Source organism: Paramisgurnus dabryanus, chromosome 11 (genome assembly GCF_030506205.2).
Source record: "Paramisgurnus dabryanus chromosome 11, PD_genome_1.1, whole genome shotgun sequence".
Taxonomy (NCBI): Eukaryota; Metazoa; Chordata; class Actinopteri; order Cypriniformes; family Cobitidae; genus Paramisgurnus; species Paramisgurnus dabryanus.
In genome coordinates, this window is record NC_133347.1 from 4574771 (window position 1) to 4591130 (window position 16360).

Below are 16360 nucleotides of genomic sequence, written 5' to 3' on the forward strand. Positions count from 1 at the left end.
ATGTTTACAAAAATGTATTTTTCACTATTATATTTTTTGGCAATTTTTGTACACTCACCTAAAGGATTATCAGGAACACTATACTAATACTGTGTTTGACCCCCTTTCGCCTTCAGAACTGCCTTAATTCTACGTGGCATTGATTCAACAAGGTGCTGAAAGCATTCTTTAGAAATGTTGGCCCATATTAATAGGAGAGCATCTTGCAGTTGATGGAGATTTGTGGGATGCACATCCAGGGCATGAAGCTTCCAATCCACCACAACCCAAAGATGCTCTATTGGGCTAAGATCTGGTGACTGTGGGGGCCATTTTAGTACAGTGTACCCAAGAAACCAATTTAAAATGATTCGACCTTTGTGACATGGTGCATTATCCTGCTGGAAGTAGCCATCAGAGGATGGGTACATGGTGGTCATAAAGGGATGGACATGGTCAGAAACAATGCTCAGGTAGGCTGTGGCATTTAAACGATGCCCAATTGGCACTAAGGGGCCTAAAGTGTGCCAAGGAAGCATCTCCCACACCATTACACCACCACCAGCAGCCTGCACAGTGGTAACAAGGCATGATGGATCCATGTTCTCATCCGGTTTACACCAAATTCTGACTCTACCATCTGAATGTCTCAACAGAAATCGAGACTCATCAGACCAGACAACATTTTTCCACTCTTCAACTGTCCAATTTTGGTGAGTTCATGCAAATTGTAGCCTCTCTTTCCTATATTTAGTGGAGATGAGTGGTACCCGGTGGGGTCTTCTGCTGTTGTAGCCCATCCGCCTCAAGGTTGTGCGTGTTGTGGCTTCACAAATGCTTTGCTGCATACCTCGGTTGTAACGAGTGGTTATTTCAGTCAAAGTTGCTCTTCTATCAGCTTGAATCAGTCGGCCCATTCTCCTCTGACCTCTAGCATCAACAAGGCATTTTCGCCCACAGGACTGCCGAATACTGGATGTTTTTCCCTTTTTACACCATTCTTTGTAAACCCTAGAAATATCTGTACTTGAAAATTTGAGTAACTGAGCAGATTGTGAAATACTCAGACCGGCCTGTCTGGCACCATCGACCATGTCATGCTCAAAATGGCTTAAATCAACTTTCTTTCCCATTCTGACATTCAGTTTGGCGTTCAGGAGACTGTCTTGACCAGGACCACACCCCTAAATGCATCGAAGCAACTGCCATGTGATTGGTTGATTAGATAATTCGTTTAATGAGAAATTGAACATATATTTTATACATAGTTAGACATTTTATACAAACGTTTATATTTTGGCCAGAAAAAAAAATTGTTATTTGGGTTGTAAAATTAGAAATAAACTTTTTATGCTAAAATATTTTTTTTACCATATGGGCAATCCCAGGGTAAATCTTGTAATGCAATTGAAATTGCTTTAGATTAAAGCATCTGCTGAATGCATCAATTGTAAATAGATGCACAATTCTTATTTACCGGGTAAACTATTCCTTTCCTATACTATTCCTAATTTTTCCTTGACAGCACAGGAATGTAGACGAGCTCTCTTCTCTAATGACCGGGTGGATTTGTTTATGTATGGTACAGTAGGTTATTATCAAATCCTGAGTCTGCTGTTTATGTTTCTGCCTTCTTTTCTCCTCTGTGTTTCTCACGTCTCTGTCATCTCCGTAAACGTGCACGACGACATTTGCAAAACCTAAGTTGCTTCAAAGATCACGCTGCACAGAATGTGTACAGAGTAACAGCAGTAGTTGGGGAATTGTGGGCATACTACTAAAACATTGCTAGGTGGTTGCTAGGTAAAGGCTTATGGGCTTAAGAAAGTCATGACAGCCCCTTCCAAGTCTCAGTAAAATCTGGGGGATTTCTTGTTCACTTGATTCATTGTTCACCAGGCAAATCTTTGAGTATAAGCAATAATAAGAGATGACCACGCCCCAGCAAACACTGTTAATAACACCAGACTTGTTATTCTTTCCTCTGAGCTGCTTTGCTGGTATGTAATGGATGGGTTGGTTGATCATCCACTATGCTGTAGTTAGCTTGTGTTTAATATAAGATGCATTGCTGTTGTGATGTTAAAACACTAGAGGAGAACGATACAAACATCTGTTTACAAAACTGTGATGATCACCAGCAAATCTAACAGTAAAGCTCTTCGACCAATATTTTCTGGCCTGTAGCGTTGGGTTTGTTTTTTGTTTCATTTTGCCCTTCAGTGCTTTGATCCCATGAGGATTAGCAGCTCTGGAGAACCAGGAACAATGGAGCATCTCTGTGTGGCCATATCACACTGGGTGTGGGTGTACGTGCGTGTGTGTGTTCGACTGTTTTTAACATGAAATCACCCTAAAGAACATTTTGTGAAAATATAACCATGATATCTTTAATTTTCTCGATTGAATAAACAGCTTAAACCAGTTTAAGATGGATTGCTGGTTTAAGGTGGTCCTTCCAGCCTGGTAAAGTGCATGGTCCTCCCAGCCTGGTGGGTCAGGATGGGGCCGGCTGCATAAACATTGCTGCTAGGTTAAGACTGTGTCTTACGTACTAGTCTGACTAACTAGCAATTAGGTTAAAAAAGATAAAAGTTAAAGGTGCAGTGTGTAATTTTTAGAAGGATCTCTTGGCAGAAATGCTAAATAATATACAAAACCATATTATCAGGGGTGTATAAAGACCTTTTTATAATGAACGTTATGTTTTTATTACCTTAAAATGAGACGTTTTTATCTACATACACAGAGGGTCCCCTTATGTGGAAGTCGCCATTTTGTGCCACCATGTTTCTACAGAAGCCCTTAACGGACAAACTTTTTACTAAGTTGTCTCCGACGATGACATGTTTTCCGGCGGCGGCTACCGTAGCTTCTCTATGCTTTTCAAAAGCAAGGGGTGAGCAGTGGACTGAGCTGTTGGTTGCAATTCGCAACCTCACCACTAGATGCTGCTAAAATTTACACACTGCACCTTTAAGGCTAATCAGTCTTAATTTTTGGATTAAAATGAGATCACGTTACATTTTTATGTAGCCGACTTAAAACTATGATCAGTTTTGAAGAAAAAAATTGATGATTAACTTGTAAGACTAGTCTAAACTGTTTATGCAACCGGCCCCTGTTCTTCACGCTTCACCAGAAAAGTTCAGCTTGACCATCTTAAAAAATGACCGAAACACATCTAGTCCAGCTTGCTAAACCAGTTCAGACCAGTCTGGGAGACTCACTAGTTTATGCTGTTTTTAGCTGTATTTTCAATCAGGTTTACTGAGTAAGGTCATGTCAGAGATTGAAATCAATATGAAATCAAACTTCCATGCTTCAAATCTCATCATTAGATTATGAGATTTTATCTTGGATTTCACAGACAGCATTACATTTGGGTTTAACCACCAGATAATTTAAAGGAAAACACCACAGTTTTTCAATATTTTAATATGTTGTTGTTACCTCAACTTAGACGAATTAATACATACCTATCTTTTTTCAATGCGTGCACTTAATCTTTGTACAGTGCGTCGTGAATGTGTTAGCATTTAGCCTAGCACCATTCATTCCTTAGGATCCAAAGAGGGATGAATTGAGAAGCCACCAAACACTTCCATGTTTAAAAACTAGTAAGTATGGTGCCACAAAATGAAACTTGGTGATTTTTTAAGCGGATAAAACCATGTGCCAGAGGTCAAAGTGCTGCAAACTAAGTGCTCTTCCGCCATACAATATAGTTCTCATTTTTTATCCACTTAAAAAAATCGGGAACCTTTAATTTTGTGCCCCCATACTTACTCGTGTAACTACTCATGTAATAGTCTTTAAATATGGAAAACATGGAAGTGTTTGGTGGCTTCTAAATTCATCCCTGTTCGGATCCTGAGGAATGAATGGGGCTAGGCTAAATGCTAACACATTCACGAGCCACTGTATAAAGATTAAGTGCACGCATTGAAGAAATTTGAGGTAAGAACATAAAATATTGAAGAACGGTTACGTTTCTCTTTAAAATCTGCAAGTTTATGATGTGTTCATAATGTAAATTATGGTTTCTTATCAAGTAACCTCTCCCTATGAAATCACTTTTATGGCTTTTAGTCCACATCTGTTAGCTCTGAGGTCATATATGTGTGCACTTTAAAAAATGGTACAGCTGGTCACCAGTGTTGGCTATCTTGTGCTGTATTACCACAGGTGTATGAATGAACAAACTTCTGAATATACAAGAAAAGATGGACAAAACATTCATGCAGAATCTAGCCAATTAAAACTCAGTCAATCTGAGAAGAGTCAGTTTATTGTGGGTTTGTGCAGGTTTTGGATCCATGCTCTGTTACATTAAGAGAATGATGTTCATTTTGTTATAATGAAAAGCTGAAAGTCTTGAGCTCTGCTAAAGCAGAATAAGGCTGTCCCATATAGCTGTGCTTGTTCCTTAAGCTGCCGTCCCAGCAGGAGGTTAAATCCACGTCCACTCTGATTTACTTTTAACCTGCAGACATTCCATATTTCATTAAGAACATTCCAGAATCATTCTTTCTCAGACATTCCTGAACCTGCAGGGTTTGGTCAAGGATGCCAATCAATGTCTGAATAAGAAGAAACACATATGATCTTGAAGATCTCAATTGTTTCACAACAATGCGATGAAAAACAAATATAAAGTTTTGCTTTAAGACTTCTGATCAGGGGTGGGGTTCAGAAATTATCAAAAGTAAAAAGACAAAGCAAAAATTTTACAGCGTAGCCAATTATTTAAGTATGTAAACAATTTAGTGTCTTCATAATATTGCAATTACTATTTCATACAAATTATGGAGATAAAAATATAAATTTTACACTGTCAGAATAAAAGCTACAAAACTGTATCTTTTTTTGTTGCTGGGTTGGTACCCTCAAACCTTTTTGTACCTTTATGGGTATAATGCATTAACATGTTGTACCTTTTGAGGGACAATTTTATACCCCCTATTGTGTATCTTAAGGACCAATTTTGTACCAGTTAAATTTTATGGGTACAAAACAGTTATCTGTACCTTAAAGGTAGATCCTTTATATCCTAGATTGACTTTTTTATGTTTAAGTGCTATAATTTGGGTTCCCAGTGCTTCTATCAACCTAGAAAATGTGAAAAAAAACCTATCCAAACTACCTTTGTTTTGGTAAACCATTCTCTGCAAGATTAGGTCATTCAGATTTCACCTCTTTTGTGGCGTAGGTAGCAAGTCTTATTACACTAATACCGCCCCTTAATCTGAACTATCCAATAACGGCACTGTCATTTAGTGTCAGTGTTGGGGGTAATGCATTACAAGTAACATGCATTACGTAATAATATTACTTTTCTGGAGTAAAGTAACGCATTACTTTATAAATGTACACATTAATATTTTAGTTACTTTTTTTCAAGTTAGTTTAATTAATTAGATGTAAAAAAAAACAATGTACTATATTAAACTGAATGAATTAACGTTGAATTATGTACTCTATGCATGAGCAGATTCAGTCAGAAATGGAGATGGCAGACCAGAGCTTGACATTTTTGCGATGAAAAAAATATACAGTTTCTGAATGCAGAACTTCTCAGTCATAAAAAACACCTGCAAGTAAGAAAACGTAACTTAAAAGTAACGTAAGTATTACTTTCATGAAAAGTAACTAAGTAACGCAATAAGCAGAGGTGTATTCTACTTACGTATTTTAGTTACTTTTTCTAAGCATTTGTGCTTTATCAGAGTGTTTGTTTTGGGGAAAAAAATTACTTTACTTTACTAAAAAAATGTTCACTACATTCTAAAGCATAAAATCATACTGTGTATTCCTTTTATATTGCATATTAAAATTAATTTAAAATTTAAAATAGAAAAACTTGAAAATTTAATTTTATGTAGAAAGTAAAATTAATTAATGTGTAGAGTAAAATTACGGGTATAAGTTCCATATACCCTTGCCTGTTACTTAACTTTTTCGCCGCCATTGACAAGATATCTCGTCAATCAAAAGAAAACGCTTCCCTGCCAATGACGAGATTTTACGTCTTTCCGCAATACCGCTATTATCCACCGCAACTTTTTAAACCCGGAAGTATTGCCCTATGGCAAGCGGCTGCATGTCCGTGTCTGTTTTAAAGATCGCTCTAAATGGGATCTCTATGAAAAGTCCGTCACAAAAATGGAATTATCTCTGCTTTTTGCTCAAAATGTGGTGTTTTTACTGAAACCTACCCAAATTCAAAAGCTGATTACAAAAGAACCACTGAAGGTAGGATGAAACGTTTTTTTTTTGTTTGAAAGCAGAGGGTCTGTTCTTTCATTTGGTATATTGTATGTTTATATATCTATATTATAAAGAAGAACATTTTCTGGAAGGCATTAAACTTTGGTGAAAATCATGAAAAACGCTGGCGCTGGCTGGCAACTTTTTTTAAAAAACCCGGCAGCAACTAAAGTAACTAAAGTGGTAATTTTAACATGCTATAATAAATTATCTATATGGTATTTTAAGCAAGAATTTTGCCTACACACTCTGGGGACACCAAAGACTCATTTTACATCTTAAAAAAATCTCATAATATGACCCCTTTAAGGTACGCTCAATATTGTATTATTTTGTCTATACCTGTAAAGGTAGATTTGTACCTTTTTTCTGACAGTATAGAAGTGTGTCTCTCGCTAAAGGTTTGTCATATGTGGAGTCCCTGCCATCGTAAAGTTTGTAAACCCTTGCCTTACATTTTTCTCCTGACCTCTGACTTTGGTCTCTTTACATTTCCAAAAGTCGTACTATCCAGATGCAATTTAAATGCAATGAAGAGTTTCGTTACAAAACGAGATAACTCTGTTTATTTTTTATTTTTCAGAAATCTCGTTTTTTGGTTGTGCATTCCAATTAATATGAATTCAACTGCAGTTGGTTTGTTTTGATTTAAACCTTCATAACTTAAAAAAATACAGCTAAGTAGCACCATAAAACAAAATAATAACATGATAACATAATAATAAACATGTTTGAACAAAAATGTTAAAAACGGAGTTATCTCGTTTTGCAACGAAACTTTTCGCGTTTATTTGCACATCATCAATTTTGTTCTCCTTATAAGGAAACATCAGAGAGACATTGAGATCTTTTTGAAGTCTTTAAATGTTCTTCTCCTTGCATGGACCGTAATGACTTGTAGCACGTTTTTTGTATTTTCATGCGTCATCTCTCCTTGATTATGATGACACTCCCATTTTTAATGCATAATAATGACCCCACACACATGCCCCTCCTCATTTATTTCCTTCCTGTTTCCTGTTCAGCTGACCTCAGTACAGGAAGTCGGATCATTCTTTTGCTCTATTACAGTCCTGCATCATAATCACATCCAAACACAACACAGCTTGTTCTTGTTTGTTGATTAAACATTACATTGTGCCAAAAAATCAGCATTAGTAGACCTAAACCAAAATTAGCAACACATGTTTTTACAAAAGCTTAGAAGAATACTTTATAAAAACAGTAAAATTACCTAAAATCATTCATGTGCTTGATGGCTATTTGCAAATGAGCTGAAACAGGTGTCATGTGAGGTGTGAATAATCATTGTGTGCTAATGATACTTTGTTTCCGGGCGGATTGTTTGATTGACAGAGCGAGCGTGGACACTGAGTAATCTCTCTCAAAGGGTGTGAGTCAGGGTGAGAGGTTGTTCACAGGGAACCGTCGCTGTGGCGATGGTGTGGGTGATGATATCACAATTGGTCATTCATGGGAAGTGGGAAATGACATTTGACCTTTGTAGAGCAGAGGTCAGCATAGTGTGTATGTGTGTGTGAGAGAGAAAGAGATAGAGAAGGAGAAAGTGATCTTGTGTATTTATGTTATAGCCACAACTACAACCATAACTTTATTAATTAACCTGAAGGAAAGCTGTATTACTTAGATGTCGCTCTTTCAAAGCTCATGAAGTTGCAACTTAGGTTTGGTTTAAAAAATTTAAACTTTTTTCTTCTTATGTTATCTGGAATTGTAAATAAATGAGACAAATGAGTTCATTTTTGACATACAGTGAAAATAGAGCTGTAAAATTAATGTGCATCATTGCTGAAATTATTCAGAAAAATTATGAATATCTGAGTTCATTGGTAAATCTGATTATAGTTTGAGACATTATTAAGATCTCTTGTGAATAAAGTCTGTCAAATACCTTACATTTAGGTAATGGTCTCCAATAGTTAACTATTTATTTTAATTGCTCGAAAAAACTAATGTGTAGCAAAAGCCAAAAATACATTGTATAGGTCATAATTATCAAATTTTCTTTTATGCCAAACATTATTACACTGTTAAAAAAACTTTTTGTTGAATCAACTCAGATTTACAAGTCATGTCAACAGAGATTAGTTGTCACAACTTATAAAAGAGTATAGTTGAGAAAAGTCAACTTAAATTTATAAGTTATAACAACTCACCTGTAGTTATAACAACTCATCTCTAGTCAAGATAAATAATAGTAAGTTGAAATGACTTGTAAATCTGAGTTGATTCAACAAAAATTTTTAAGGCAGGAAAGTATTTTTTTACAGTGTAGGAGTTATGTAAAGATTACACTGTAAAAAAATTCAGCAATTTTGTCAAATCAACACATATTTTATGTAAACTTAAATATTGAAGTCAAACAATTTAAACTTCTTTTATAAGTTATGTTGTTAAGTTGTTTGGTAACACTTTGCAATAAGGTTTATTAGTTAACATTATTAATGTATTAACTAACATGAACAAACCATGAGCAATATTTGTTGCAGTATCTATTAGTTAATAGAAATAAAGCTTTTAATTATTTGTTCATGTTAGTTAACAGTGCATTAACTACTATAAACAAGATAGTATTAGTATTAGTTATTATTGAAATTAAGATTAACAAAGATTAATAAATGCTGTATAAGTGAAGTTCATTATTAGTTTATGTTAACCAATGTAGTTGAACCTTATAGTAAAGTGTAACCAGTGGTTATAACTTTACATGCTGCATTTGTTTCATAAAAATATTTTGTACATTTTCTACCATAAATAAATAAAAACTTTATTTTTGTATGTAGATGCAGTTGCTAATGACTTCATTTGGACAATTTTAAAGGCAATTTTTTCAATATTTTGATTTTTTTGCACCCACAGATTCCAGATTTGAAAACAAATCTGCAGCTAAATATTGTCCTACAAACAATACGTTAATGAAAAGCTTATATATTTAAGCTTTCAGATGACGTATACATTTCAATTTTTAAAAAAATTACCTAATGACCTCTATGGTTTTGTTCACAAAATAAATTACACTTGTGATTTTTCAATGTAATCAATGTAAAAAAATATCTTTGTAAGTCCTGTAGAGCAAAAATAATTTGATTCAACTATTAGTAAGCCATTTGAGGTTGATTCTCTTGGAAAGTGTAATCACAGTAAAATCACAGTAAATTGTTGTGGTTGCCATGACGCCTCAAAATGCCTCAGTTATCTCTTGTGAATGGCACTGCTCTTCCTTTCGTCCCCCAATGAGTCTGTGTAGGACCCCCACAGAAATAAAATAACTTGTAATGAGTACTCTGTTCATTGCCTAATTGAAAAACCATCAGAGGTGTCATGATGACTGCATCGATTTTCCTGAGAAACTTTTTGAAATTGAGATGTATACATAATCTGAAAGCTGAATTAATGAGCTTCCCAATGATGTATGGTGTGTTAGGATATGAAAATATTTGGCTGATATTTACTATTTGAAAATCTGAATTTGAGGGTGCAAAATCTAAAATTTTAGAAAACAGCCTTTAAATTTGTGGAGTCATTAGCAAACTGCATCCAGTCACAAAAATAAAAGTTTTGATATATATTAACATTAGAAAATGTACAAAATATCTTCACAGAACACGATCTTTACATATAATACAAAAAGAAAATATATAATTTGGACATATAACAAGGTATTTTGCTACAAATATACCGCCATGCTACTCAAGACTGATGTTCTGGTTCATGGTCACATATTGTTTAAATATGAAATATATGAGAATGTGTTTTAAAAAAACTTCTTTCTCTCCAAACTTGGGTGCTTTACTAAGTGTTAAAGTGAGTCATGATGTTTCACCTTAACTGAGGTCTGAAGATAAAACAAACAGGCATGAGTCTTATCTTTCGTTAAAATAAGTATTGTAAAGCACATTTTAGGTATCACAAAACATTTTACAGCATCTGTGTGTGATTTGTTTATTTGTTTGTTTCAGTGAGTATGTTTTTGTTCTTTTCTCACATTCTTGTCCCTCATTTTACTCCCGTTTTCTCCCCCATCTGTGTCTTGGAATGTCTGCCGACGGGTCTTTCATTGTATTCATCCATATGGCCACATTATGGGGTCCCGTCACCAGGCAACTGCAGGTTCTTTTGTGGTTGCCATGACGAAGATTCTTAAATGACGTCGTGGCTGCCCCCATGCGCCTCTCTTCATTATGGATGGAAGGTCCTTTTAAAAAGTCTGGACACCTCCCCCAAATACCCTCCTAAACTCCCCACCCAAAACACACTCGTTACAGCCTCGTAACCTTCTTTGCCTCCGGAGGGTGACTGGAACTAACAATCCCACAATGGGATTAGAAAGCACTGCTGTAGATGTTTATACAGACTATATTGTGATTGACACTTGGAAAAGTTTGGGGGGTACAATTATGTTAACAAACTTATAAACTACAGAAATTTTACACCAAACAATTGCCTTTTACACTATATGTTGTGAAATAATCTAAAATGGCTGTGATAACATCTAAAGATTTTTTGTCAGATGTTATTTAATTATTTAACTGAATCCACAAATGAAAGTACATTTAATGAATACATTAATTTAATCTCATCCCTATGATTTTCAAACAACGTAAAAATAAACTTGAATTGTTTATTGGTCAAGTTAACAGCTTACTAACCTCTGCTTGTAAAGGCAAATGGTTTTAAAAATACAGTTTAATACCAGTTACAAGGATAGTTTACCCACAAACAAAAACTTTTGAACCCGAAATTTATTTTTTCCTTTAGTACCCAATCTCGGTCACCATCAGTAAACCCAAAACACTTTTTTTTTAAACTTTACATTTCAAAAGGACCAACGTTTTAAATAACTCCACTTGTCCTAAATTTTAGGTAACCTGAAGACATTTGCTTCTCTACTTTCTTGTTATGGACTTATTAAGACTTTCATAAAATAATGATTTTTATTTTGATTTTTTTCCACCAAAGTCTTCTGTATGCCTTCAGGACACTTAAAATATATGGCACAAGTCGAGTGAAGTTATTTGTTTAACATGTTTTGGGTCCTTTTGAAGCTAAAAGTGGTGGTCACCATCCACTCCTGTAGTAACCAGACGTTGGGAATCAAATGACATGAAGACACTGAATGAAGACACTTGTTCTGCTTTTTTATTCAAAGTGTCTGACCGGTTCATGTCTTCTGTATTAAGCAGTAAAAGCAGGTCATGGAGTTTTCCAGCACAATCTAAGTGTGACTGACATGTTTTCGCTGCTATGATCAGCCATATGACCAGCTAAGCCTTAAGCATGAAGATTTTGGAGACCTTGGGTACAAAAGTTTTACACTTTACTACTGACATGACTTGGCACTTTTAATTTATTAACCTCTCCGTTTTCAGATAATCTGTGATATTATTTTAGTAAACTTGACACCTGTAGTGTTCGTCAGGGCTCTAAAATTGCTATGTTCACCAAATAAACTAATAAGAAAATAAACAATCAAACCTGAAATCTCCCAGAAATAGGGGAGGATGTTAACAAACATGTTTTTTTTTTTAAATAAAGTGCTTTTTTACTTTTTTGAAATGCAACATTTTTAATTCTTTACATTGTAAATGTAAAGGACAATACTGACTACAGATAAGACTATACACAACATAAAGACTGGCATGAGCACAGGCATGGTTTTTTAACTGTAAGTATATATTAGTGTTCAAAGCCTTCATTTGACCTGAAATATACAGAGGAGTCATAAAGTGTGTTAAACAAAAATACAAACGCTCATGTTTTTGTCAAAATTGTAAATGTTTATTCCAAACAACATTCATTCAAAAACAATAACAAAGTTACAAAAAATAAACCTTTCAGTCAAACTTGATGAACTTATCGTAGCAATTTGAGAAAACATTAAACATAACCATCCATAAACTTTTAATTCCTCAAGGCATTAGTGGCAGGATAATCCCAAAACAAACATTTTTCCACAATGGACATGCATGATGCCGCTCTGCTTGTTTCTGTGTAGCCTTGTCTTCATGATACTTGAAGCATCTTCGTATGGATGTTTTTTTTTTTTAGAAATGACAAAGCAAGATTTGCAGTCTTTATAGTTTCCAGCTGTTTCTCCCCGCTGATAATTCAAGCGTTGAGTCTGTGCAGAAGCAGAGGTTCCTATAGATTTACAAACAACTGAAACCTCTACAGGACAATGAACACATCAGTAAACATATTTGATCCTAACAGTTATACCAACTCAAGGGTTTACAAACTTTCTGAGGTACCTAAAAACCTTTTTTCTTGGTTTTGTCAGATCTCTTGCACTCTTTTTTGAAACAGCACTTTAAAATAAACCAAGTTGTTCACATCAGCCAATCAGTAGTCTAAAACTGGTCAAATTAAACTTATTTTTTTAAACAAACAAAAACAACCAAATATCTGCAGGTGGTGCAACACACAAGAACTTTTTGTTGTCTATGTTGTTGTCTTTCATCAGTCCAGAACGCATCATCTCAAACATAATTCCTCTTGTCATAGTCCCCGTTTGGCGTTGATCTTTTGTTAGGTGCGTATTTCACAGAGTATCCAGAGCTTCCAGATGAAGGACACGAGCAGCAGAGTATACTGCCACCGATCAGCAGCAGCGCGCTGGCCGCCCAGCCGATATACAGCGCCCCGCCGATCTCCCGTTTCTTGGCGGTGGGCACCTGCGGGTTGTAGAAGTCGGAGATGATGTTGTTGGCCATCCAGCACAGGGGCACCAGCACGAAGATGGCACTGATGATGTAGATGATCCCTCCGACGTTCACCACCCGCGCCTTAACGTTATCCTCCTTGATGCAATTTGTGCACTGCGCGCCGGCGATCACCACCATCAGCCCGATTACGCACAACACGGATGAGATGACAGTGAGCGCGCGGGCTGCCTGGAGGTCGTGGCCGAGAGCGAGCATGGAGTCGTGTATCTTGCACTGCATCTGGCCGGTGCTCTGCACGGCGCACGACATCCACAGACCGTCCCAGATGGTCTGCGCCACCACGATGTTGGCCTCGATGTAGGCGGTCACCTTCCAGGTGGGAAGCCCGCAAGCGGTCATCTCCAGAAGCGTGCCGAGGACGCACATGGACAAACCTAGGATCTCTAGTGCCGCTGAGGCCATTGCTTTTGCTCGTAACGTTCCTTTAAATCCTTTCGGTGTCCGGGTATATCTGCGCACCCAAATCCAAAAGTTTGGGAATCTTTGTTTGGTTTTGAACCAGGTTTCAAAATGTATTCTTTTAACAAGATTTTTTCTTTGAATTGAAGTATTTCTTCTATCCAAATTAGTTTCCTTAAGGATTAATCAAGAAAAAGTAAAGAGTCTGTGTCAGGTGGACAGCATCAATGCGCTCTGTCTCCGCTGTGACTAACGGACTTTTCCTAGACTGGGAATAAGTGGAGTGGAATAATAGCTGCATGCAGAGAGAAGGAGGGGTGTGTGTGTTTTGTTTAAGACTGAAGTAAAACTTTGGACCAATCGCACAACAGAGCATCAGTTGCTCGCCAATGAGGATGGACTCTCTCTGGTGTGTGAGAGGGGGGCACAGAAAGAAGAATCACACTTTTTGGTGTCGGTTTATAATATTATGTACTACAATACGTTTCTATAAAAAAAGTTTATATACATTTGATATGTTTACTTATAAAAATAAATCATGCTCTCGGTTGTTTATCAATAAATAAAATAATAAACAAAATATAAAATTAATATAAAGAATTTGTGAATTAATTAAGCCGCTTACTAAATCTATATTAAAGTTTTGAAAAACAACAACATTGATTTAATTTATTAATAAAAATCAAGATCATTCTTTTTGTGTGGTTTTTTTTTTGTAAAGCCTTATGCGGCTTTCACATAGGATGCGGTGTGCGCTGCGCTGCGCTATGAAACCCATTCATTTCAATGGCTTGCGCCGCGCGAGGGCGGTTTTTTGTTGCGCCGAGCAAAGCGCGAGCGCAGCGGAGCGCAGCTTGCGCTCACGCCGCGGTCAAAGTTCAAAATAGTTTAACTTTTGCGCTGCGCTCTGTGACGATTACCCGCGCGGCCAATAGAAACGGGGCATCCAAACAAGCAAAATGGACGAAAGCTTATACTCGGGATTCTCAGAGCTTTATAATACAAGTTTATGCTCCTACAGAGACATCGGAAGGAAAGCCTTGTCATGGAAACACGTAGCAATTCAAGTTGGCATGTCAGGTGTGTTTTAAGTCAAGCAGCTTGTTGTAGGTATGCTGAAAGTAACGTGAAATGGAGACGAGCAACATCAGTCTCTGTATTCCTCGTCGACTATTTAACGCAAATATAAACACTGTAGTAATTTATTGAAAACCCCGCCTACTTTGGTCTGGCCAATGCCATCAGAGCACAAATCGCTTGGCTGCGCCGAACCCAGCGGCGAGCGCAGCGCACACTGCATCCTATGTGAAAGCCGCAATATGCGTGTTCAAACACGCACCGCAAAAACATTTAAGATCTTATTGAAACTGTGCGCTGTATCCGCCATCTTGGCTCTATATCGCCACCTGAACGGTCGTCGTCAACGTCACTACTTGAGCCGTAATGGCTTCTGTTGCGCCGGAGTCGAAATTCATCAGTAAACAGGCATTGTGGGATAAGGGCGGAATTGTAGTGGTTTCCGGATTCCCTGGATTGGCCTGCTGGAAAGAGAGGAATCAAGGAAGGTGGAAAAACGACAACTTTTGTGTTTTATCAAGAGTTTTAACAGGTAAGAGATTCTGACGAGTAGAACGTTAGTCGAAGTTGTCCCGCGTTTCTGTCCGGAAGTGATGAATCAATCAAGCCTATGAGAATGTTATAATACATCAACTCTGTGTTACTGTAGTTATTGTTGCATGTCAAAGTTGGTATAAAGTTACAGTTATATCAAATAACAGGTCGTATCACTCGATGCTTTGTTGCAAACGTGTTAAAGTTGTTATATAACACAAATTTCTGAGTTAGTTTGCAGTCGGAGTGTGTATACGTGCTCTGAATTCAGCACATTATCACGCTGGGTGTGGACGAGGGAAGCCGTTTCAACTTCAGATGTGTTACTATTAAAATTTACTCAAGGTTATCTTGCGTTTTTCTCATGAATTTGGCATCGTACGTTTTTCTCATGAATTTGGCATCGAGTGAGTTTTGTGACCTGTTGCCAAGAGGGAGTTTGGGGGGAGTTTACAAGAAATGCATTGGAGTTGGTTTAATAGATTTCTCTCTTTCTAAAACAAACCTTTAACAACTACTGACTAATCCATCAGACTTGCCACATTTTCTGCTGTGTCTTAACCTCTCCAGATCCTGCGTCCACTGTAATGGACATCACGTGGCTCAAATCAATAAAAAATAAAAATGCTGATCAACCAATTAAAAATAAGGCACAATGATTAAACACTGGAACATCAGTCTGAAGGGGTTAAAGACAATGGAGTTAGATATTATAGTTAAAAATGTAATATAAACAAAATGTAAAAATCTATTTTGACAACTGATAGTTCAGTAGGGAGCTCCATAGGTACCATATGCCACTAGCAAGATATAGGGGCAGTTTCCCGGACAGGGTTTAAAATAATCCAGGACTAGGCCTTAGTTAGTTATTTAAGGACATTCAATACAAAAATTCCTTACAAAAAACAATAAAACTTGGTAATTACATTTATTATAACAATTTGAGAGAAACGATTATTTCTTATATCGCTCTTTCTTTGGCTTGGACGAACATAATGATCCATGTTCCAGTGATCAACGATTTGGGGATGTTCCTAAGCACACCTATGGTGCTTTTCCATTGAATAGTACCCCACGGGTCAGGTCGTGTCTGCTCAATTCACTTTGGCTCGGTTAGCTTTTCCATTGAGTTTAGTGCCACTTTGGAGTGGGAGGGATTAAGTCGCCATTCCACTGCAAACGACATTCGGAAACGATTTGGAGTTCGCCCCCTAGTTGCAGTCGTAATGTAGTTTCAGTTTAATCGTAACATGGGAGAGAAGCTCATTCCTGCGCAAGAGGCTTCATTCTAAAATTTACCAAAGTGGAATAAATAAATGAATGCAAATGAATAGCTGGACAGAATATATGGAGAC

The 16360-nt window shown here is 36.8% G+C and overlaps 2 protein-coding genes across 2 annotated transcripts in view; one reads left to right on the plus strand and one right to left on the minus strand.

Annotated features, from left to right (window-relative positions):
* Positions 1 to 11995: 11995 nt before the first annotated feature.
* Positions 11996 to 13707, minus strand: cldn5a (claudin 5a). Its single transcript, XM_065248247.2, has one exon. The coding sequence runs from the start codon at positions 13395 to 13397 to the stop codon at positions 12750 to 12752; it is 648 nt and encodes a 215-aa protein (XP_065104319.1). The 5' UTR covers positions 13398 to 13707; the 3' UTR covers positions 11996 to 12749.
* A 1147-nt stretch (positions 13708 to 14854) lies between these two features.
* Positions 14855 to 16360, plus strand: part of LOC135730360 (septin-2) — a 42029-nt gene continuing 40523 nt past the window's right edge. The window contains exon 1 of the mRNA XM_065248252.2: positions 14855 to 15003. The gene's annotated coding sequence lies outside the window, so the exon portion shown is untranslated. The remainder of the gene's footprint in view (positions 15004 to 16360) is intronic.

Bases quoted from the DNA above. Each gene is read 5' to 3' on its own strand.
- cldn5a (XM_065248247.2), bottom strand. From the start codon at position 13,397: ATGGCCTCAGCGGCACTAGAGATCCTAGGTTTGTCCATGTGCGTCCTC.